General features: G+C 35.7%; 1 protein-coding gene across 8 annotated transcripts in view; it reads right to left on the bottom strand.

The window, feature by feature from the left end:
• QKI (QKI, KH domain containing RNA binding) overlaps positions 1-26,455 on the bottom strand; it is a 155,805-nt gene that overhangs the window by 31,377 nt on the left and 97,973 nt on the right. For 5 of the 8 annotated variants that reach the window (XM_086631531.1, XM_086631532.1, XM_086631533.1 and 2 more), the window contains one exon: positions 18,390-18,533. In XM_086631531.1, the coding sequence (XP_086487657.1) occupies positions 18,390-18,533 (144 nt within the window). The remainder of the gene's footprint in view (positions 1-18,389; positions 18,534-26,455) is intronic. The other 3 variants (XM_086631530.1, XM_086631525.1, XM_086631528.1) reach the window with 1 other exon arrangement.

Below are 26,455 nucleotides of genomic sequence, written 5' to 3'. Positions count from 1 at the left end.
CTTTTTTCTTTTGTTTTAAGCCCATCTCTTTATCAGCTTGGAGAAACAAAACAAGGATGCCATAGATAAAGGATGCTTATAAATCACTCCATCACTTTATTTAAAACTTTTATGAAGAAATACTCATAATGAGGCATACTGCTGTGCCTTTCATATGATATAGCATGCCCAGCACAACCTGCTATCAGGATATTACATCAGCTGGTCCATTCAGAAACCAAACTGGTGCACAGTTAGGTGACCTCTGAGTTGGAGTTTTTCATCCCTTTTCCTCAATGCTAAAGCTCCACTAGATTCAAGTAATTTATTTCAATGTTGTATCCTTACCACTTTTTCCCCATTTCACTTGACTTACGTGTTTATTAAGCTAAGCATTTAACTGACATTTCTAAAAAGCAAGTCAGTCAGTGAGGAAAAAGAACAAACTGCTGAATACCACCTTCGGTCAAGTTTATGTTTTCCACCATTGACCATGACCCGAGTACCTTCTCTTTCTAGCCATAGTTAATACACTTAAATAAGTTAAAAATAATCTGTTTAAAATAACAATATTTAAAATGGTCGGAATTAAAGTACTATTTTAACTTCATATGGCTGCGACTGGCTTCTCACTGAGGTGGACAATCTGTCACATGAGCCATCAGCATTTGCTCTGTAGTTTGACTGTCTCTTGCAATGCTCTTCCTTAGAAACAGAGTTTCAGACTTATACTATAAATATATATATATATAAAAATATGTAAAAAACCCTAGTTAAGCTTTGTTTACACAATGCTGGCTATTCTTGTATTTATCATTAGATTTCATTCAGCTGAAAAAAAAGCCTTGTCAGCTTCCACTCAGAGGCCTCCATTTACCGCCATAAGCAAAGAACATACTTTTACAATTCAAAGTTTTTTGACATTTTCGTATCAGAAAACATTGTTGCAGTGAAATGAAATATTTTCATACTACAACTACTGTATTAGCTTTTAAATCCTCAGGATGCATGTATACATTTATTGTCTTTTTTTTGAACAAAAGCGTTGCAATTTTGGAACAATGAGCTGAGACGTCTTAGAAGAAATATTCAATTTAGCTGTAAATGTTTAATTTCAATAGGTATTCATCACAAGACAGATAACTGTAATATGCCCAGCATATCTAGGGCTGTACGGCAATCAAGACAACAAGAATACGTCTCTAAAAAGCTTAAGAAAATGTAGAAGCACTGAATCAAAGCTATGTGAAAAGAATGGTGTAGTGTCACTAAATACTTCACTCATGAGATGAAATCAATTAGACTCGACCCTTTCTGAGTCATTTTGGGGAGCACAGAACATTAAGTCTAGAAGCTGTTTCAGATACATGTCCAGGACAAGATGACAGCAAGGGAGGAAAAAACAGGTGTGAGCCTTAACAGAGTTCCATATACACAATAAGCTGTTGTAGGAAAAATGCAATAAACTGTTGCAGGAAAAGTTACGACCATTGAAGACTGTTTTGAAAGGGAAAAATCTGAAACGTAGCTGGAAAAAGACAGACCTTTTATGTAAAATACAGGACTAAGAACAACTATTCTTTTACTCATAAAACTAAAGTACAAGGATGAACTTTTGACCTTTTCTACAAACTACTTAGAGCTAGTGAAGAACTAGATGTGCAAAAATAAGACACATTCTTTAAAAGTTCCACAACATAGAAGCAAAGTCAACTTTTAAAATGTTGGAGAGATATCAGGCGATGCATTTAATTTCAAAACATATTGTCTGCTCTCCTTTTTAATCTAAAATGTCGCAATAGCTAACATTTCATATTTGTTTTCTCAAAGTATGATTTTAAATTCCATATTAGCTTAATTCATAACATTTGAGAAAGTTAAATTTCGAGTAACTTTCATTAAAAATTACTGATTATAAAAAACTTACTACATTTTTGCTTAAAGAACAGATTTAGTTATAAAACCCTATACGTGACAGCAAACAAGAAACCCAAAGACAATTTTACCATGAAACATTTCTAATGAAATACAGCCGTATTGTTAAAAACATCTTTTAAGTGTAGGCTGACTCATCTAAGAAAGCAGTCAGATCCATCTGGCCCAATTAATGAAGCAGAGTCTACAACTTCTATCAACTGCGGGGTGGGCGAAAATAACTCCGATACCTTGCTCCACCTGACCTCAACATGCAATTCATTCAGTGGTTCATAAGGGCGCTAGTGAAGTCAGGACTAGTATCAAACAACAGGTACAAACAATCTAAAGTAATGCACTTCAAGATATAAGGAACATTTGAGATAAAACCGTAGTGATGCATTAATTATGCTTGCCCAAATTATATTCTTTTTTTCCTTAAATGCCTGTTGGTGTTCTAGAAGTCTGTTACATACCTTCATATGCCTGTAAAACATTCAGTGCATACCTACACTGTAGCATCCAACACTGCACATTTTCCTTTACGTACTGCAACCAGAAGTACCACAACCAGAATAGATGATCAAGTCCTCTAAACAGAAGCAATAATGAAGTCCATAAAAGAAAGCAGCTCTGCTAAGTATTTTGCATGAAATTTCTCTTCAGCATGTTAGACAGAGACTGAAGTTTACAAGCATATTACATGTGAGACACCAACTGTACATTTTAAATGTACTATGTTCCCAAATAGTGCATGCAAATACTTCGACAGATGACTTAAGTGCCACTTCCATCCTCTCTAAGAACAGCTCCACATCAAACTTCAATTACAGAAATATCATTTGTCTTCACTTAAACCAAATAATTAGGGCCGGGTGTTATTACTTAATATTTTAACAAGGACACAACTTAATTTTCATTTTGAAGTTTCTGATAATTTTCTAGGTTGAAGATTACACTATACGCTTGAATTTGACAGCTTATGAACAAAAAGCTCCATTTGCTCTATTGCGACATTAAAACACAGATTGCCACCTACACTTCCTCATGTTGCTTCGTCATTTTTAAGTATTCGTGAACAGTTAATCAGCCCACCTGGACAGCATCTGAAATCATTATATGGGTTCACATTTTGTATCGTAATATGTTTGTTCTTTTTTCTTTGGTTACCCCATGAAAGAAACAACAAAACCAAACACCAAAATCTGAATCTACTGACAACGTATTTGCAACAGAGAAGCTTTCTCCAGGAAGCTGTCTTTAGAAAATTATCTGTAAAGTTAAACTCACTCATGTAACCTCCAGAAACAAAAGTTAAATAGTGTAAGGATGAAGTACACTAATGTTCCTACTGAATTACATCCTCCAAAGAACACTACTTTCTTATAACTTTTTATCAACTATGTGACGCAGAAGAGACATATGGTCTTGGGAACTACAAACTCCAAAACACGTTTAGAGCCATCTTTATTTTTTTAAACAGTTAGGAACATCTTCACAAGTGTTATAATGACTTAATTCTTTCAGGACTAAATAGTCAAAACAATAAATCAAATGAGTAACATATTGCAATTACGGTACATTTTTCTTTCTGTGAAAAAGGTCACCTCCTTTCTGTGGCTAGTATGACACTTCAGAAACCAAAATCAGCTGAGCTATGCTGCAGGAAGAAATGCCATCTCAAATGCCCAAGTTATTCTTGAGAGCAAAAGATTCAGTATTAAAAAAAATGAATCAGATACGAATCTGATTGGCAATGGAGAAGAGTATGAGTGGCTATTGAGTAGCTTTTCTTTTTAACTTCCAAAGGACTGTTGAGAAATTACCAGGACAGTCAGGACAACTGGTGTTGACTGATCATTTGCATATTTTGAAGGATCTTCCACTATCTAATGATTCCTGACATGAAACCATCATTGCTGCACTTTCCATTACTGCCAGTACATATTGCCCAGGGAAAGCTGGTGGAAGACACCCGTGACAGTCCCCAGTTCCAAGATCTGGAGGTACTGTCTATACTGATTTACAGTTCGTACAGATCTGCATCATTTGTTCTTGAGTGATTCTCATAGAATTCATAGAATTCTATGATTCTATAAGGCCAGGTTAGATGAGGCTTTGGGCAACCTGGTGTAGTGGAGGGTTTCCCTGCCCATGGCAGGGGAGTTGGAACTAGATAATCTTGGAGGTCCTTCCAACTCTAGCCATTCTATGATTCTATGAGTGAGGTTCACCTAGCAGAGGCAATAATAATCCTTTGCACAAAGACAACAGAAAAAATAGCATCCCTTTACAAACACTGTCCAGAATTTGCAACAGATGTGAAAACTTGGAATGCTGACTGTTCCTTCATAAAATCACTTAAAATCTGGCATCTGAAATCATCTAAGCACACGAGTGCCAAGAGACCTGGGTCTCAGAGTCAAAACAATTGCTGGTATTACTGAAAAATTCCAGTTATGGTCAGTGGATGAAATCTGCTCCAAGAAAGAAGTGGTGTAACCTCTGAGAAGTCCAGTATTGCTCTGTATGGTAAGTAGGAAACTGATGCTACTTTTGTAAATGTCATCCTGAAATTTAGTGGAGATACAATGTTTAAAGCAGGATCAACCACATCCTTTGCAAAAAGCTAAGAGTCATCTTCAAGTTCATTATTCAGATCAGGAAAAAAATGTGATGCTTTATCTTTGTTTGGAGACAGTGCTTCTCAGAGGATCTGTGAATGTACGGACAGACAAAAGTGCACTGAACTGACAGTCTCTGGCCTACTGCAAAGAAGAGAAAATGCATCCAAATCCCAAATCTGACTTAAATGCGGTTCTTAACTCCTTCCCAAAGCAATATACCCACGGATGCTAGAGTTCAGATAAGAATACTTTCACAGATGAAAAGTGTAGTTGCTAAAGCTATGCGTCTTTTCAAGATCCATAGTCATCATTATGTGCCTCTACATGAAGCAGCAGAGATGCTGTCAGCACCAACAAAATACACTCTTTAAACCAGGAACCAGTCCTGAAATCAGAGTGAGAAGAGAGATTTATCTGTTCTACATTTGAGAGTGGCAGAACGGTACAACAGACTCTCATTCTTACTAGGGAGAATAAGGGGTATCTCAAGAGTGAGAAAACCCAACTGGTTTACCTAAAGAAGGAGACAGGATTACCAGCAAATAACGCAGCAAAGGCTTTTGTACAAGTCAGTACATAGAACTGTTGAGTGTGCACAGAATACAGAGGCAACCAAAGGTACTCTTTGTACATCTTCTAATGGTTGGGAGTGTGAGGTGTGACTGTTAACTGCAGAGGCCTAAGTAACAGACTGGTTCATATACCATTTTATGAATTCTTTTTGGAGGAGGCTGCAGGACTCAACAAGGATTCAGAAATACTAGTTGCTATGGTTTTTCAAAAACAACGTGTCGCAGAATACAATGCATAGCAAAGATTCTGGAAGGCGGTGGAGTGTCTACAGAAGACCTAGGAAACTACTTCGAAAAGCAAGTGTGTACGGATTTGTGTACTTCATTTTTCCACTTTTTACCTACGCTTTCTTTTAAATACAAGCTGTTCAGAGAAGTCACAAAGGAGTGATATTTACTCCTCTTATGCCAGTTAAGGTTCCCTGCTAATAAACTGTTCTAATTAAACTGGATTCTGCTTTGGCACTTCTGTGAAAGAAATTATTAAAGTAAAAAGCAAAGCTTATAAAAAAACTTAACTGATACCAGAACACTAAAAGCATTAAGTGGTGGGGTTTTTTTTCCTCCCTATGAGCTACTATAGCCACCTCTATCAGAGTTTACTGAATCTAGTAAGAGAAGCCACGCCTTAAACCACAGGTGCTTTTAATTTAATAACATCTAATCATATACCTAGTTTCCTTGGTTCCCCACAACCTTAAAATTGGGCTGAAAGGGTATGTGCCACTCACATTTGAAGGAAACTCATTAAACAGATCAAAATGCAGCAAAAATAAATAAAACCAGCACCTAGAGTATGCTGAGGATTATGTCTCAACGACATCATCATAGAAGGTGCCTTAGCAAAGACTTCTGAAGTTTCCAAATCAATTTGAGACTTTTACTAAAAATTAGTTCCTAAATTTCAAACCTAAACCATTGATCATGTTACTATCTCATGCACACAACTGTGCAACTTATTTTCAAGTTCTTAAAAGTACACCTAGACTAGGATTTTAGAAGAGCCTGTATACCTCAGATGTACAAAGTACTATTAATTTTAATCAGATCTAGTTACCGGACTCACTTAGGATCTTTTAAAAAAATCCCAGCTACAGTAAGCAGTGAAAGAAAGTACTATTTAATGATGATTCATGTGTGTATGTTGGGACTGCTACAGACAGATTACCTCTAACAGCTGCAAAATATATAGAATTTAAAGTATGGCATAATAAGAATAAATTGTACTGTTTATCAGCTTTAGTGTCTTATATGCTTCACTTTATTTTTCCAAGTGCTGCAATATGATTCACACAGGAACAAGAGATGACATTTTCTCAAATGGTACTGTCAGAGTCCCTTTAAGGCTGCCCAGTTGGGCGTGACTCCTAGGTGACTCTTCAAAGCTGCTAATGTTCCTATTTACTCTCTAAGGAAGACAAGACATATTATTTAATACCTGGTTTACTAAAGCCTTAAAGCATAAAGGCTACATAGCTGGATACCGATATTTAAAATTTTAAAAGTTCCTCCACAAAAATATTTCACTAACATGTAGAATTTACAGGAAGGCTTATGCAACAAAACAATTTCCAAGATAACTTTAAATTAATTTTAAGCTGAAATCAATGAAACTATTTCTTATTAGCACAACTTTCTGTATGAACACCAAGAACCCTTCACAGTTTCCACCAATTTCCAATCTTACAGGAAAACATACACTTCGCTCATTCTTCTGTTTTCAGGACAACCTGCAAAACTGCAGATTGCTACAAAAGATTAGTGTTCCAGTCATGACCTTCCATACAATCTTTTTTTAAATAAACATTTACCCCTCAGAACATATTACGAATCAGTAATGAGCTGTCATCACACTTTACAGATGAGGAAGTCAATGTTGTCAATGTTTGTTTAAAGAGTATCTTGGCTAGCATAGGGGGAAACAAGTGTTTCTATGACTAGACGAATTTTAAAAACCTGATTTTTTCACATGTATCTTTCTTGAATCTGATTGACCTTTGGATCTTCAAAAGTAACAGATTTCCTTGAAGCTTTTCTCACTGCTGAATAACAAAGCATCTCTTCGCAGAGTTCTCCACTATCCACTAAGACATGAGCTCATACTGCAAGGATCACTAAAGGAGTCCCTCTCTACAGCCCAACCACCTCCTTTGGAAATCAATCAGTAATTTCAGGAATGACTACTGAAAGGCAAATACAGGCTTTGCTTTTGCAAGCTTAATAAAAAACCACTACTATTCTCAACACTACAACAATAGTCTATCTGTTCCAAATGACAAGAAATATCATTAACTGAAAAATCAGATTAGCACGTTATCATCATATGTGCTACAGTGGGTTAAAAACCATGAGAGAAATGCAGACATTCCTCTCAGCTTCCTTTGTCTTTCATAATTCATCTTCCAGGGCAAAACAAGTGGTTATACTCTCTCAAACAGCTTTCCTGTTTTCAATCTCTACTGATAGCACTGATTTTGGTTATAAATTCTAACAAACTAAGCAAGCAAACTCCCATTTTAAAACTCCGAAACCTTTCTTTAAGACCCTAGCAGCTACAGGTCTACTCATTAAAAACTAAAAGCTCAGACCAGCAGATACAGAAAAGAAATGCCACTGCCTGCCTAACATAGCCAGAAGGCTTAGCAAAGAACTAGAATTGCCTACTTGCACCACTTCCATCACTACAGCATTCAAGTGCCCGTGAGAACATACGACAAATCTCTACTCCTTCTTCTAGTTTCATTTCACCTTACTAGACTTTTGCTTGCATTAGTACAACTATATCAGTATGGTTACTATGGTTCCCAAGAAAGCCAGGGTAGTCAAAGTTTAAATTTTGTTTTCAAACTAGGACGCACACACCAGAGAGTGAAGAAATTCTGAAGAAGTTTCTTCTAAGATGAGAGCATAGTGGTGCATGCAATTACATGACTGTAAATCAGTAATCAAGATTACTACAAATGATCTTAAGACAGCCAACTCCAAAAGGTGGTTTTTCAGTCTCATGAAAAAGGACTTGCAAGGCACAATTCTGGAGACTAGAAAAGTATCCATGAAGGGCTGGAGTTATTAATTTATAAACAAAACAACTAAAATTCTTAGTATCTACAGCTGTGTTTGGTCAACGAGAAAACTTCACATCTTCCAATCCATTTATAAAAGGCTGCAGTATCAAAGGACTGGATATAGTGATAGAGACTCCTGATTTTTTCCTAAGATTTATTGGTGTTCAGATTTCCTTCTATCCAATAATTCCAAGTGATTTGGAATTTAAAACACACTTCACTTTCCAACACAAGTTGAATTTGATGAACATAACTTACTATGTACACAGATTTTTGTTGAAATATTAAAAATTAGCTAACAATGGTAATACTGAAGATGTAGAAGGCAGTTGTTTTCTTTAAGTTATCCCTATTAATGAAGTACATTTGAAAATAAGGCAGAGCTTTTAAAATACTTATTAATACATATAAGATATAATAAAAAAATAAAACCCATACCATCTCCAATAACACAAAAAAAGTACTACTTGTTGGAGTCTTAGACGCTTCTCATTAATAACTGTGTTCCAAGCAATGCAATTTTCCAGTAACATCTCATCTAATCTTTCACTTTCCGAGACAGTTTACCAGTCTCCAGTTTCAATAAAAGTATGCTTCAAGTGGCCCAGTTCAAAATGATGTAAGCTATTTAAAACACTTAGCTCCAATCTCTTACATCATGCTTACCTATGTTTCTTCTGATACCAGGGGTCCAGAATATTCCCATAAAAGCCTTAGCATATAAACAACTTAGGAAAGAAAGAGAAATCTTAATCCTTCACTGGAAGCTCAAGCATTTCTGTACTGTCTCAAAAAAGAAACACTGAATTTTTCTGTTGAATAGTAAGTGAAAAACCCTGGGCATTTTTCCAAAGGTTAGAATTTTCTGTGTTCTGATGTCAAAATAGCATAATGTAGGGCAACTTAATGACTATAAATCATCAGTCAGCATCAAAAAAGAGACATTTGTATGACAAGCTTTATTTTTGTATAATTAGAAATCTAGATTTCAAAACTAGCACAGGCAATAAAGAATGCTTTAAATAGTTGGAAAAGGTAAATGTTTAAATGTTTATGGTTACTTTACTATTACTTCAAACAAAAATCTTCGCAAATGCTAAGATCACTCCACAAACCACTGCCAAGACAACCTGTGTATAAAGTGATCTGACCTCCTTAATATAGTCTGGTTAATATTTAGTATAAAAATATGTTAAAAGTGTGACTCTGTGTAAGCACTGCTCCACAATAATGAAAACATCCCTGTATTATCAACACTGTTTCCAGCACAAATCCAAAACATAGCTCCATACCAGCTACTATGAAGAAAATGAACTCTATTCCCGTCAAAACCAGCACAACAACAAATTTCTACTATTTATACTATGTCTCTCCAGGAATTACAACATTACTATTAGCATTAGGTATAAGGCTGTGTTTTCAAGGAAGAAAATCAACCAACACACAACTGTAACTAGGAATGAAGGGTAAGGAAAATAATGCATGGGTAATTTGTTGCAGTTTTCTTGTAATTTTTATCAAGATGGATGGACAAGGAGATTCACAGTTTCATCATCTACTTCTTGCATAATGGGAGAAATACTTCAACAAGATTTTAGATAAAGATCCCAGCTTACATATTCTGGTCCAAGGCCATTAATAGAAAAAGAATGAAGATATAGAAGAAAAAAAAAGCCTACAGGAAGCCCTGGGAAAAACAGCCAAGAATAGAGGAAGCAAGTTTAAAAAATGGGATGAAGAATGAAAAAGTTGTTACAGATACCACAAAATGAATTACCAGAATAGGTCAATGTCATATTTTTTTCTTCCACAACTATGTCTACTAAAAACCAAACAGATTAAGCACATTTCTGGAAGACAGACAACACCCATGTAGAACCTAATTAGATCTCCTAATCAATGCATAATCCTGCTTTGGAAAGGCATGTGCCTACTGAGCTTCACGCAACAGAGCTTCTTTGTTTCTCTTTGAGAAGAAACTATTTTTAAAGTTTCCCAAGGCCTTTTTCAGAAATTAGAATCTACCATTTCTCAAGTTATGCATTTGTAACACCTCAAATGAATAGAGATGAGGGTGATACACATCTCCAATAAATATTTTTGAGAAGGAAAAGGGAAAGGGATAAGATATTCAACAGTAATTGTATCCAGGCGTGATTAACTGATTTCCCTGGGTTCTAGAAGACCAGACGTCCAGAAGAAGATTCAGAGTAACAGCTGGATTGAAGTGCTTAGAAATAACTTTTGGAGGAGTTTCTTTCTCCCATTGGTCTAAGGAAAGCCTAGGGAGAACAAGAATCAGTATGAACGGCTACCTAAGTTAGAAGCTAACAGAACTAGATATATTTACAGAATTGTATCTGATTATGACTAAATGTCCAAATTTGTAAAACAATCAACTGAAATATGCGAGGGTACAGATCATCACAAATTTGTATTTACCCATTATTTGTCAGCTTTTTGAAAATGAAAAGTTGAAAACAAAATTATAATCATAATATAAAAGAGCGTATTTTATATGCTCTTTCAAAATTATTCTAATGAACAATATTCTGATGAATAATATTAGTTTTCTCCTTAGTACTACTAAGATCATTACAGGAGAGTTGAGGGATAATAGAGATTAAATGTTTAATTCAATTAAGTTGCAAATCACTTAGATATCTTTTAGCAAATATAGTCTCAAAAAATCATTTTCATCAACAGACATTATTTTGGTGGTAATGAACCACTGGTCTACAGAGTTTCCACCACAGTACACAATGATGGAGAGAGCTCCTTCACACTTGCAGCTGGCCTGAAATAATTTTGTTAATAGTCAATACTAGTGTAAGCTCAAAAATTTAACACTGCAGTAACACATGAGGTACGGCATATAAACACTTCCTACGTGAACTGGTGTAAGAGATTCTTGTCCTCATTTTTAAAACTCAGACTTGCATTACAGTAAAAACCTTCAGCGGAATAAGACCGTTAAAATGCATACCAGAATTTACTTAACGATTGCTCAACATAACTAACTCTTTATTCAACTTGTGAACAAGCTACTGAGATTACCAGTACTAGACATACTGGACAGTAGAAAAAAAGAGGAAAACCTACAGGTAAAGGCTTCTCCCCCCCCCGCTGTCATATTCTGCCACACCACTGAGCTCCTGATTATTTTGTTCTCATCCTATCTGCATGTAACATACTCTCAGTTCTACAGAAATTTAAGTTTATTTAAGGGTGGTCTGCTGCAGCCCCATTTTTCCCTGGCTGTGTGTTCTTATTCCGTCACTTCTGTCAGTGCTAAACCAAAACTGACTCCGTAGCAAGTCAGCTAATCCAAGGTTAAGCTCTCCACCAAATGGACTCGCCACACGGTCAGATGAAGGCCAGTACTTTCTGATGCAAAACAGGACGCAGGAACAGCAAATCATGAAGGAATGGCAGGACTGCAGCAGCCCCTGGTTCATACTGACATGGAAACATTCAGTCCACTTCTCGCTGCTAAAAATAACACGCTATCACTTCTCCTCCACATCAAAAAGTTTACCACATGTTATCTAGCAGTCACTCCCCAGAGGTTTGGCTGCTTCATTACCCTACCCACAGAGCTTTCCTTTTGATCCTTTGCATGACGTGTGCTGTAAGAGACTTGCATCTGAACTGACAGAACAGATGTAAAGCAGGAATCTCCTGAAAAGCTTTTAAGGACAGCAGTGTCCTTTTTCTGCTACTGTATCACTTATTCATTTCATAAGTTCAATCGAACAAGCAGCAAACAATGGATTGCACAGCATGACCAACATTTCAACAGGGAGACTATGGAAGGTGGCACTATATTCTCACTTGTGAAAGCAAAAATGTAAAAGCAGCAAACCATGCAAGAATGAATTAGAAAGAGCTATTCAGGGAAGTCAAACTTGCATGCAGAACTTATTGTGGCTTTTTAGATGGCTAAAACAAATGAAATCTTCTCTTAATAGCTTTCAGATTTCAAGCTTTTGCTAGTTGTAGCCACAGGGTAACAAATTATGCACAGGATTACTGTATCTATTTTTTTTTTCCTTCACTAAAGCTAAAGCATGATTAAAAATTCTTAAATTAAAATTCTTTCTACTGTATCAGGGTTTTGCTATGGAATTCATAGCATACAAAGTTCTCGGGGTAAAAGTGAAGATATCTTTCAGTTTACTGTAAGAAGCTGAAAATACACCACAATGGAAATTTACAACTATGCTTATACGGAAGGTCTTAGAAACTTACTTTAATTAATAAAGCAGCCCCACCTCATCAGATTTGCTGAAGGCAGTCTTTGGGAAAGAAGTGCTTTTAACTTATCCAATTGAAAAATAAAACATTCTGCCAATACTATTGCCCCCTCATTATATTCTCTCCTGTTATATAAAGAAAGTATGTTGCATATAGGAGTGACTAAAACCAGAAATACCATCGAAATAACACCTCTAGTAGCAGGGAGTAAACAGAAGGAGGACAGTTAGTGAGTACTTACGTACCAAGCATCACTACAAAGAAAGTTACAATTTGTAAAATTCATGCAGTATACAGCACATCAAACCGGATGAAACAGTAGTGTCATTTTCTGCTGCTGTTTTGATAAGGAGTCCTTCCACGTTAGCTGGACTACCGTGGTAAAGATTCACTTGAGCGAAAAAGTCATTCAGTGTAACCAGAAATTGCCTGCCCTGTGCTTTTCTAACATCACAATTTAAAGCAAAATATACCAAAGAACACATTATATCCCATTTATCAGAGGTATTTTTGTTTAACCATTGGGTCACACACATTTACCATAGCTGTGTGTGTTACATCTTCATATAAAGCTTTGCTGATATTTTTGTTGGCATACTATGTTTCAGGACACTGAACATGAAGACGAGTACCATGCTCCATGACGCTTATAGTGAGTAGTTTGTTATTTGCTTCTTTTATTCAATTATTTTTCTTCATTGCAAAAAGATGGCTAATATCTTCAAGGTGGAAATCAAATCCTACTTCCCCAGATTTCCCTCCACTATTTACTTTGTTCTTAATTCCTCTGCCTTCTACTATGCAGAATATAATCTTTGTAAGTAATGTATGCTATCTGTTTTAAATTTTTGACATTAAAAAATATTCTTAAGGTTTTTCGCAGTCTCATTTTTTGTCACAGCTGATACTGAAGGCAGCCATCATCAGCATAGGTTTTCCCCATTCTCTCCACGATCTAGAATTCAGATGCAACTTGGTGAGGCTGTTTTTATTGAACTACAAATAAAGAGAAATATAAGACCTTACAGTGTTAAGTTTATTATTTTCCTCTGAAAACAGCCAATATTTCTTATTGTACTGCCCTGGTTAACGCATCTTCTAAGCATTTTGTTCTCTGTTCCTACTTCTACTTCCCTGGTAGTGCCTTGCACTTAACCTTACCAACCCCTTCAGGCCAAAGTATATTCACTCAATAGTAAAACCTTAACTCAAGAAGATTCCATCAATCACTTTCAGCAACTGCTTCAGCCTCTCTGGCAATTTTCAGGTGTTTCCAGAGTTTTCTCTTTCTGATTTTTACTACTCTTCTATTTGTTAAGCATAGCTGTTTTCTCTCTGTTGTTTATGAAAATGTTGAGGTGAGAGCGTATGCTTTACTTCCTTTATTTCATCATTTCACTAGTTCAGACTTACTCAGCCTTCCAAACAGCTTGCTGGAAACAGACTACAGTCACAACAGCAACTATGATATGGTTAAAGGACAGTAACACCAGATAATCCAGCACTTTTCAAGTCAGTTTGGTATTTCTGCTTCAACATTTGAGGCTTTGTAGCTCTGCAAAGTTGGTTTTGTTTTGTTTTAATTTGACCCAAAGACTGGCAAAATTAGTTTCCAACTTCAGCTCCTCCATACGGCAAGAATTATACAAGCTTTCCTCTATTATTAAATGGCTTATGAGGTTTTGGTAATTTGGACTCTCTATGAATTTATGTTATAGATCATCTTGGTGTGGAAGCTGTGTTCTAGTAACATCTTCATTTTGCCTCTTTTCCTCACTTCATTTTTAAATTCCTGAACTACAACACTGAAACATCTATTAACAAACAGGATGAAATGCTTAGGAATTCCTCACTATCGATGACTGATAGCAATTGCTGTCCAACGCATAAACCTGCTACAAAATACATAAAAATGACCATTATAAAATTAGTTATTTGTGGACTTCCATCTACTTTAAGTCATAATTAATGTTATTCTATACTAAGGACTAATTATCTCATATAGCATGGTTTTATTTGTTTTTCAATTACCTTAAAAAAAAATCACTGCCATTGACATTCATCTACTCTAAGGATTTCGACATTATGAAATCAATATTACTACAGTATTTATTTTAGTTAAGCTCAACGATTTTTTTTTTGTTTCAATAATGATATTTTCCCTTATACTATAAAGCTAAATTTAAAGATACTCAAGATTGAAAAGTCTAAAATCACTATTACAGACAAGAACCAAATGTACAAACAAAATTAAACAATCTTCCATTGAAATGTTATTTCCTACCCATCACAATCTTAAAATTCCATTATCGTAGTGAAAAAGATAGACACAGTTTGACAGGGAGCATCACTGACTAATACTATGCTGCAGTTGTCTTCAGACAAGACGGAGGGAGCAACCAAGTAGAACTACAGATGTCCTGACGCAGGAAAAGCAATGCAAAGAATTTGAAAAACATTGATTCCAGACCAAATTAGAATAGTTAAGCGGAAGCCAGAAATAGGATCTTTTCCTCAGAAAGGAAGAATGTGGAGTTAAGGAAAAAGGAGTAAAAAGTATTTGCCTGAAATTTGAATTCTGTTGTATGTGCCTCATCCTGTATAAAGAACGTGTAAAGGTGAATTAGTAATTAAAGAGACCTGGACATCTGTATAATAAAAGGAGTGGACAGAAAACATGTTCAGCTAGAAGAGTTTATTCAACAATTCTTAGAACATGTGGAAGCCTTACGTATTTCTAGCAGAGGAATTCAACCCTACTGCCCAGGATCCCAAAGAATAATTCCAAACCCTTAAGGACACTCTAGCTCAGTATGCTATACTTGATTATTACGTACATCCCCTTACACAGGCTCTGCATTTTTTCTTACGTTCTGCAGTACACAATCCAGAGCAACTTTTTTCTTTCCTTTGCAAAGGAACTTCCCATCCTTACTGAACTCTTTCTTGAAAATAAGAAATAAACTCTCAAAGCTTTCACAATGAAGAGAGATCAATAACCTGTAGGAGTCACTTTAGAAGGAGGCACAAGGACAGTACAGCTCAATGTGATGCCAAAAGCCTGCAGACTGCTTTATTCTTCCTGTTTTTCTCCGGAGAAAAACATGAAAGCAGCAGTATCATATGATCTTGCAAACCCAGATAATGATCAGTATCTCACTGAACTATGGGAAGAGGAAAAGAGTTAGTCCTATAGAACTTGAAGTACAGACAAAAGAAAAAACAGTTTAATAACAAAGAAATGTAAATTAAATACAACATCATAATTTTTATTTATTTATTTACATATAAAAAAAGGTTTTGGCCTTTCTCCTGAAGGGAGAAAAAATGGCTCGTTCAGCCAGTCTGCCTCAAGTTGCCCTTTTTATTTCTAAAGATAAACTGCTTGACTATACCACCAATCCAAAAGCAAGTGGAAAGGGAAATTAATAATTCACATCCATAAGGAAAAAAATTACTAGTGATCCAGATTCATAAAGATGAGAAGAAACACACTACTACTGAAATAGTCTTTGTTCATTCAAGTACCTTCAAACAGAAATCCATTTTAGAAATGTGCCTATTCGTGCACTGTTGCTATAAAATGTAATTAGGCTTTTTAATATCTTGAGTATAAAAATAACTGATTATTCCAAGAAATTAGTAAGTCATTCCCATTTCTAACACTGTCTTGCTTTTCCAAAATTTATCTCAACAAATCAAAGCATTGCCACTATATGGCAAGAAAGACTGAATCTCCTCTCCTATATAATCTCAAATTTTATTCAAGTTGGATGGAGATAAAACTGAAATACAGTAAGATCTTTTTATCAATTTTAATCCTCTGACATTTATTCGGAAAACGGTAGTAGTTGCAGGTATTCTACCATGTGAAAGGGAATTTCCATTCATACATTTCAGAGTATCTTTGCAATCTTCCAACACCCACAGCTTCCCCCATCTTATTATAACTAGCTAGGATTTCTTTTTTTCCTCATGCTTACCCTGATTATTTAAAGGTTTATTGCTTCCTTCATAGAAGTTTACAATCCATATCTTTTAATCCTAAAGCAGAATTTTTGAACTCTCAAACTGGTTGAAATCATAATTTGATTAAACAGTCATTTTTGATACTAATCAAACAGATGCAATAGGTAGTGCAAAAACCAACTTCACCTATATACTAATTCATTAGTATGTACTTCACGTGCCTGTTCCATTGAGGCATAATTTTCAGAAATAAGAGGCAACAGACCTTTAACTCTTGCATATGTAGTAAACACTGCCCAAATCTCTTACGCCTACACATAATATATAAAGATGTTAATGACATGAACTGACAAAGTGTTTTTCAACTGATGCTATATTTGGACAACAGTTAACCCTATGGTGTTGTTTTTTCCTAAAGGGAAAAAAAATTTTCTGTAATCAGAATTACAGAGCTCCTCCAAATGATTAAGTTACTAAATGAGGCAGAATATTTTCAAGACAATGAGCTGGCTGACACTATCACAATGAAAAACTACTAACGTATTCATTTTCTTTCGGAGGCTCAAAACACACCCATCCATCAGCTCCAGAAACCAAGCATAACACAAATATATACTGAGTATTGACGTTAGTACTTCACACATACTGGAGTTTTGTGACCTATCAGGTCATCTTGAACATGACCTTTCAGTTGTATTATTCAGCAATAAGACAGAGGTAGAAGAATCAACAGATATTTGACATTAATTTTTTAAAATATTTGCTGCACAGTAGTTAGAAAATGAACATAGAGGTTTCATGTTCTGCCGATATAAAAAGTCTTTTTCTTATTACCATTTCTAATCCTCACTATAAACTCAATCTTAATGCGTTTAAGATCTCTTTAGCAAATGAACAACATCTGAATATCTGCTTTCTCTAGTTGTCTTCTGCTTTCAGAGATTGACAAAAAGCAATGTGAAGAGGTCTAAATTACATTTTTTTCATAACTTCTGCTTAATATTCTACCATATTTTGATAATTCAAAAATTAAGTCTCTCTCCTGATCTTTGGTAACTTTAAAAAGTGCATTCTGAATAAATGTGCTCAAGCAGCATGTGGCAACACAAGTTTCCTCACAGCTAGCATCTATTAGTATTCACTAAGCACCCAAAATCACTAGGTCATTTTAATACCACCTACTACTTTCTTTCACAGGACAATCTCAATTTTTTCCTCATAATATGGAAAATTTTTCCACCACTGAAAAAGATAAATTTTATTTTTATCATTTTATAATGGCACAAAAGTGGTGGTAAAAATAAGCACAAGATGCAAGTTAATGGCATGGGATGCACTACACAGCCACGCTGACTCACCTTGCTTTGAGTGAGAATACAGAGCAGATCTAAGAGAAGGGCTCTCACAGGCTAATGCTGGTCCCTGCAAAAGGCTTTAAGTCATCTGGCTGGGCAGAAGGCAGTTTATATTATCAGGAAATGAGAAAGACAACCCATTTCCCAGTTTCATTTTTCCCCCGTATATTGACAGCAAAATTTTTTGATTCTGTGTTCCTGAAAGGTTTTCCTCTTTTTGCAAGATATTTAATGTGATGATCTAAGAAAACATGCCTTCTTTTCTTAAAGTATTAGAATCATCTCAAAGAGAAACACAAAAGCATGTTGTATTTCCCCAGCATTAAAGCGAATCATCCTTACGTGGAAAGAAGGTGGGAAAGCTAGTGTTTGCAACAGTTCAGCATTGCTTTTTAAAGGTGGTAAGAATTTCCTGCATCTATGTCTAGATGAGGCAAAAATAAAAAAATACCTCTTAAAAATACTCTTCTGTTCTGAGGAATAATTCGATCTGGAGTGAGATTCTGAAAATCACTGAAGTACTACAAAATAATATCTAAACTTCACTTTAGGATGCTGCTCTGCAGGCTTACTCTTACTGCTGCAGTATTAATAGGATTTCAGAAGTAACTTCTGGAAATGAAAATTGAAGACTTGCATACAAATACTTACTGCAGGGATGAGTAACTTTTTTACTTCTTCAACAGCCCTCTTCAGTTTTATTTCTGCTCTGTTCTGAGCATCCTCCACAGTGATAAGTACATGTAAATCTTCATTCAGGTGTTCCCAGTTGGGCTTGCCTCGGTTCTGTTCTTCCTAAAAAAAATTAAAACATGGAAGCTATGAAGCATTGTTACATTCTGCATAAAACAATCACATAAACAGTAGACAAGCTCGATTCTGTGAATAGTACAAACTGTATTTCCAGCAAGATGGGAAAACATTTCTTCGTACTGTGGAGATTGTTTTGGTTTATATGGTTACTTAACAACAACTACGGCTTCAGAATATCTTCTTGAGGATTCTGTTTGTGTTTTGGTACCTCATACATTATTTCTTTTTAGACTACAAAACAAATGTCACTTTTTAGAGAACCTTTCCAAAACGAACGAAGGAAGAAGAACAAAAAATACACATAAAAAAAGGTTCAAGAATCAAACATTACAAAAGGAATAGCAGTTGCAATTTTCAAAGCAGAGCAACACGTACTGGAGATGAAGGGCAGACAGGAGATGACAAGGTTTTAACACTGAAGTCACAAAAGAGCATGTAACAAGATGATCACCATTACACAGATACTCTACATCAATGGCATTAGTAATCTCAAAGATAAATCTTAGTAATGTTTTCAGAAAGAGGGCATGCTAAACAAAACTTTTTTTTACTGTAAACATTTTTAAATAACAGATATCGGTAAATTTAAGACATTCCAGTATTGAGTCTTTTAAAAAATAATATAACAAACACAACACAGAAGAAACTTTCCAACTCTGTTTTTATTAAATAGTGAATAAAGCTAGCTAAATTTCCCAGAAATTTAATTTAAATTAGACAATATTTAAAATGTAATGAAAGGAGTTAAAAAAAAACAGAGGAAGTGGAAACCAAAACTTTAGTAAATAAGAATGGTTTATTATAACTTTTGAATCTAAATAAAGGCCTGCATAAACAAAGCCCACTTATTTAAAAGTTAAAATCCTAGGCATAACAAAAGAACCTCCTTTTTACAGAACAATCATTTGTGGCTTAACCACAATTGACATTTGAAAAAAATTATAGCAAGCAAAGTTAGTTGCAAATGTGTCTTTTTCCCCAAATTCCTTTAAAATTCTTCCAGGAAATCAGACATGCAGGGGAAATGCTTGAAGATTTAACACCAACAAATACTTGCAGTACTTTATATTCATATATACCTGAGAGAGCACTGTTCCTTAGAATGTTCTATCTTTAATTCAGCTGCTTTAAGTCTGAAAAGTTTTGTGAATAGACAAGGATAAAAACGATGAAAAAACACCAGAATCTTGAGAGATATATGGAAAATTTGTGTAAAAGAATCAGTACTTTGAAGGAAATTTCACTGTCCTTCATGTAACACATGCACATACGCACTACTCCATACTATCAGCTACAGTGATTTTTTTTTTAAATGTTATCTTAGCCAATTTTCTAAACAATGGTGGCAGTGAAAATATCTCTGAGTTTCAGAAGCTGAAAAAACAAAGAGAAAAAACCCTCATTTATAAAACAGAACTTGACGCAAAGTGCAGCTGAGTTATAACGTGTTCTCTGCTGTAATTTAATCTTTGAAAGAACTATCTACCACAAGGTATTTGCAGCTTATTTCACTCTATCATGATCAAAACTCCACTATTACTATTTAAACAATTCAATTTATTTATTTTTTTTAATCCAAAGATGGAGTAAGCTGTTTTCTTTTAAGATGGTGACAAGCTATATTAATACGAGGTAGTACAAAGTATTATATTACAGGTATGATGAATGAGAGCAGGTTCCTAAACCAGCAGAGGGCAGAGCAAGAAACATGCCACTACCTCTTCTTGCACTGGCTGGAGGTGAGCTGACAACACTGCAATGGGAAGGGTCCAGGTTACTAACACGAGATGCACGATAACCTGCACAACTACAATACCATAAGGACAAAAAAAATTAATAAAAAAAGCAGCAGTGACAAATGACAAGGAAAGGAAAGGTGTCCCCAGGTAAAACGGTGAGTTCTGTTCCTAAAAGAGAAGGGAAGCCTAAATGCAGTTTTAGCTACCACGTTATTAAATGGCATACTTATACATAGATACATAGTGTGGGTAAATATAAAGGGGCATTACTGCACTGCATCGATTTCTTTCATAATGAAAATACTATGGTGCAAAGTCTCAAAATCTTGCAAGTTTTGGAGGAGTTACCACCTGTCAGCAATGAAAAATAAATGTACATAGTTATAGTGGATGTATGCCTCATTTGTAACTTTTAGAACGCAGAAAAATACTGCCTTTGTTATATAAAACAAGGTAGCCTGCCTCTGTTATTCAGTATTTAAATACTTCAGATTATGTTAATCTCAACTATTGGTGCTGTACTTGCAATTATTGCCCTGCTGCATTACTTTGTAACGAAACTACAAACTGTGGTTATCTTGAAGTGAATTGCAGCTAAGACAAACTAGATTACTTCACAGAACCAGAGTCTGGCTGAGGTTGGAAGCAACCCTGGACATCATCCAATCCCCCTGCTCAGGGCAGGGTCAACTCAAGCATGTTGCTGAGGGCCAAGTTTTAAGCATCTCCAAGGATGAAGAGACTTCACCACCTCTCCAGGCGACCTTTTCAGCATTTAACCAGTGCCTAATCACAATTAAAAAAAAAAAATTTTTCTTATTTTTAAATGTAATTTCTTTTATTTCAGTGTGCTCATGGTCTCTAGTCCTTCAGTAGCAACTGTTGAGCAATTCAGTCTGGTTGCCAGGTCTACCTAGAGAAAACGTGAATAACTAATTGCCATGAGAGTTATTTTGGGCAAAAACCATTTGCTGCCACAGCAGGAAGGGTATGTGAACAGAAGAAACAGCATCAAGAAAACCAGAAAACCTGATTAAGAGACTCAGGAAAAAGAAATTCAATTTCACATATTCAAAATTATCTTACATACACGAGAAGTAATTTACAGCATGAAGTTTTCTTGCATCCAAGAGATTGTTTATGGAAGAATTATACAGGAAAAATGGAGGCAGTGAAGATGCTGGAAACTACAGAGTGAAATGATTTATGCCACAAACTTGTGGAGCAACAATATTAGAAAAGCTTAATTACAACCAAACTATCTTGTCTGCTAAATTAAAGAACATTAAGAGCAACACAACTGGCAGATGAAATTTCACTGTGCTCCTTTGTTTGGCAGAAGTTTCAGTATCCTTAAATATAGCCTAATTCTGTAAACAGATTTTGCTTTCATTCTGTTGCCCGTGTGCATACACTCATTATCCTCAGGGTACCCATACACAATAATGGACTTGAAGAAACTGCTCAATGTTTATCTTGCTATTGAGGTCAATGGATCATGTAGTTGTAAAAAAATAAATCTTGCTACAACTCCTTGAAATTTAGTTGTATAAAAAGAAAAAGTGACATACTTACAGATTATTATTTTTATTTTCTTGGGGAGGGATTTAGGAGGGATCCAAAAAGCAGGCAGAGGATGCAACTGACTTGCATCTATACAGTCAAGCTTTAATATTAGAAAAGTTGTTCTATGAGGAGAAATACTGAAGTCCAGCTCCCTGTCATATGTTTTCCATACACCTCACCCTACCACAGTAATTCCAAGACATTATCTTATATCTCCTGCATCCCAGTCCTTTAAGGCCATTTCTATTTACATCTTCATATCACATTCCAAAGCTTCCTTCTTAATACCTCAACTATTGACTTCACAAGGAGACAGCAGCTTACTAGCTTTCTGAAAGGGACACAAAGCATATGACTAAAAACTTATTACATCCCTTCCCTCGACTAGACATGTTAAGTCAGGCCTCTCCTCTATCTAGCCAACAATTTTCAAAAAACTTTAAACCCAAAGGAAAGAAGCGCCTGTCAAGCTTGACTGAAATTGTTTAAAAGATTAAAAAATATTGAACTTTCTTTCTCACCACAAAGGCCCGAAGACCTTCACAGTACAGCTGACTGACTAAAAATAAGTTGACGAATTAAAAACTGCTAAAGTAGAATCCAGTCATTTCCAGCTGTCAGAATGTCATTAAAGGAAAATGAAATAAATACTGAAAATACATACTCTCCTAGTATCTGTTTATATGCAGGCAGGGATATACTAGTTAGACAATAAAGAAAGAATGAATGCAATGTGGTAAGAGTGGAAGGAAGTTTTCCACACAGCATTTTTTTCAGAAAGCTATAGCCTGTAGTATTAAAAAAAGCGCAACCCCCATCCTGTGCACTTTTCCCACTCTAACTCATACAATTTTCAGTAATGTTGGCCACTAGAAAATACAAATACTGCTCAGTACCAAGAGCAGGGGCCTTTTAAAGAAATAAAGCCACTGGCTCAAGGAAATGTTGAGAATGAACCTTCATATCCTCATTCATCCTGAAGTGATAGGTTAATAAATTATGTTTTTACCAACCTATTGCAACAAGCTGTTCTCCCTCTGAATGACAAAAACCACAGAAAAACTATAGTAAAAGGGAAGAATGTTTTCATATAATGTCAAATTGAACGTCAAAATTAAAAGGCATCAGAATAGCTTTAGTTCTTTAAATCAAAGGTTTAATTCAAATACATTCCAAGAACTTTAATTAAAATTATCTTAAGACATAAGAAACAGTATAATCACTCATAGCCACTTCTCACAGTCAAATGGAGGAGGTAAGATGTGGAGAGGAAAAATTCAGGTATTTAGTAAAATACCACAATATATTTTGTTTAATAAATTGTGCTATAGGTGCATTACAATTGACAGTAGTTCTATGTGAATATTTCTTTTCCATCATGAAAACAGTCACACACATATAATCAAAGTTTTAAAAATAATGTGAAGAGCAGTTTTAGGAAGCTGTGTGAATTAAAAAAACCCCCACATGTTGATTTAAAGCAATTTTGAAAGAAAAGTTAAATTTAACTGAAAAATGACAAATTAGAACACTCATTGTGAGCAAATTCTAGTCCTGTTCTAGTTTAAGTATTTTTAAATAAGAGTTGATATGTATTGTAGCCATGCAACAATGTCAGGTCTGACGTAATGAGTCTGAGAGAAACATGACTCAACCATTCAACAGGGATTACACCTTACTTAATAACCTCTCGTCAACACAGTTGAACTGGTAAAAGCAAGCCAGAGGAATCTAAAAATGTTCTTTTTCCTAAACTAAGTCATTACTCCCTATCTTTCATGGGCCACAAGAGTTGTCCATCTCATGTTGTTCAATGTAACTTTTGTTCTCATACATGTTCTTTCTGCCAACCCGAGCTACAGAATTTAAGTTTTTGGTGTCTCTGCTGCAAAGATAGTTGAAAACAAACATTTGGAAGACAGACGATTTCTGTAACATATTGTGCAAGGAATAAACCACTTAGAAGTCTCAGATATACAAATAACTTCACATCAGCTGATACATATTCATGAGAGCTCTAGCTCTAAAATAATAAAGACTCACTTAGATCGCCTCTTACTGTATCCTTCTGTGATGAATCTAACAACTTCAAAAGGTTTATTCCCCTCACCAGGCAGTCCTTATTCCTCCATAGGGACTGGCCCCCACACCACGCTAGCCTTTTGGAGAGCCAGGCCAATGTGCTGATGCAGCAAACCCAGACCTCCTTCCTCTCCCATTTTCTGCTGGACAAGTGAGTTGAATAAGATCATAAGGGATTACTGAGTGCCAACACAAGGTCAGTGCTATATTTGGGAGAGGGAGAAGATGAGGGACCATATTTTAAGACATAACTGCCACTTAAAGAGTGGCTCATCATGTCTTATGAAACTATCCTAAGTAAAATCTAATTATGCATGTGCCAGGGATAGAACACACAGGTATCTTTATTATCTGACATGAAGCAACTTGTTCATCTATGTAAGAACTAAGTGTTAAATGCTAGTACGTAGTAATAATTGTAAATATAAACATGGAGTTTTCTCCTTCCATTTGTTGCCAGTGAATCTAAGTCTTGACAGGACTGACCAGTGAAAAATAAACAAATAAAAAAAATGAAAAACCCACTCACCCCCAAACGTGTATTCACACGATATACTCCTGACATTGACATTTCAATAAAAGTTGTTACTTTAGAAGAGGCCTGCAAACAAAATAAGTGCTTAAGTAGCAAAAATGGAGGTTTTTATCAGATGAAACTCCAAGCCAGTCCTGCAGAAAACCAGTTTAAAACGATGCACTAATTACAGTATCTGTTTGAACAACAGAAGTAATTTTATAACATGAAGCATTGGAACACACTGATTGTCCTAACCCCTGCTGATAAACTGCTTTAATTGTGCAGTTACAGTCAGGCAAATTAACACAGACTTTTGCTCCTACTGAGCTTCTAATGGTAGCAGTTCACAAGCAGAAAGCTGGTAAAAAAAACCAAAACACGTGTAACAAAAGAAATGCTGAAGCAGTAGCACCTGGTCAGATGGAGAACACTGTAGCTTACTTGGCATTTAGAATTTCTGATTGAAGTTTTCTCCTATAGAAGGAACAGATTGATTGCTTAAATTAAGAGTCACAGTGTGTTTTGAATGTCAGACAAATTAATATTATTTAATACATCTTTAATGATTCATTATTATTGTATACTAAGCCCCCTTCAAGACAATCCTGGATTAAGAAGTGGGTGTCTTCCAGCTCACATTAAACTAGCTGGTAGCTGTCAAACATTGTCAAAGGGTATTATCTAAAAAAAAAAAAGCAATATTCTTTTAAGAACTATTCTGAAAAAATCTGATTACTTGAAACAACCTCATGTTTAAGTGCACAGAAGGGGACTCTGTTCTGTCTCAGAGCATCAACAGAGACTTTGTGCTCAGGAAACTTCAAACCAAGCGCCGCCTCAAGTTCAGATCTGCCCTGCAGTCAAAACGGTTCCTACACGCATGAAACACCACACTGGATCTTTCCAAAGCTCTGGCTTCACAGCAGAACCGAGCTGATCCAATAACCAGGGTCCGCTGACAGCAGAGGAAGTCCCTGCCGTCACCCACACCAGCGCGCTCACCCTCGTCCGGCCATGCATGGTTATAGCGGACAGAGAATCGCCCCAGAGAGTGCAGCCAGCAGAAATGCTCCATCGCAAAGGATAAGCTTCTGTGAACTAAGCGATAGGATTGCATCTCTCCAGGATTTTCTTCTTGTGTATTTGTCTCAAGTTGTGCCAGTGTGAAAAGAGTAAGCAATGACTTGTGGAGCAAGCTGTATCGTCAAGTACTATCAAAACCCAGAAGCCTGTTAGGACTGAATATTCCACTGTTTTGGGATGAGAGTGAAAAAAGTTTTGTATGCATCAGTATCCTCATGAAATAAATGAGAATTTAGCACATGAAATGCACAGCATAAACACAATACCTGGATACACAATTCAAGTATTTAGATTAGATACAGGGAAGAAATTTTTTACTGTAAGGGCGGTGAAACACTGGAACAGGTTGCCCAGAGGAGTTGTGGATGTCCCGTCCCTGAAGGTATTCAAGGCCTGGTTGGATGGAGATTTGAGCAACCTGATCTAGTGGAAGGTATTCCTGCCTACGGCAGAGGGGTTGGAACCAGATGATCTTTAAGGACTTTTCCAATCCAACCCCTTCTATGATTTTACGATATAATTGTTAGAGATCAATGCAACTGTTAATACTGATACTTAAAACTACCATGAAGTATCAAACTTTACATAGTTAGCAGAGTGAGGCAGTTCATTTCTTGGACTTCAGATTAAAGGTAAGAGTTTTAACATTTTAACTTTCTTAGTATTCCTGAAGTAGTAAACTTCATATGGAGATAATTACACTGATACTCAAGTATAACTTTATTCCCCTACAGAAAAAAAGCAGTACAAGGTATTTCAAAATACTGTGATTATTTTCACACATTGACCACTGTTAATGTAATAATATCCATAAATAAATATCAAATTCCCTCAAAAGTTAAATGTCAATAAAACCTGAATGCAATAGTCTTGATTCAGAGTTATCTTCAGATGCTTTTGAAGGCAAGTATCTTCAT

This window comes from Tauraco erythrolophus, chromosome 2 (assembly GCF_009769465.1).
Source record: "Tauraco erythrolophus isolate bTauEry1 chromosome 2, bTauEry1.pri, whole genome shotgun sequence".
Lineage (NCBI taxonomy): Eukaryota > Metazoa > Chordata > Aves > Musophagiformes > Musophagidae > Tauraco > Tauraco erythrolophus.
This window is presented reverse-complemented; position numbering and strand designations above follow the sequence as displayed.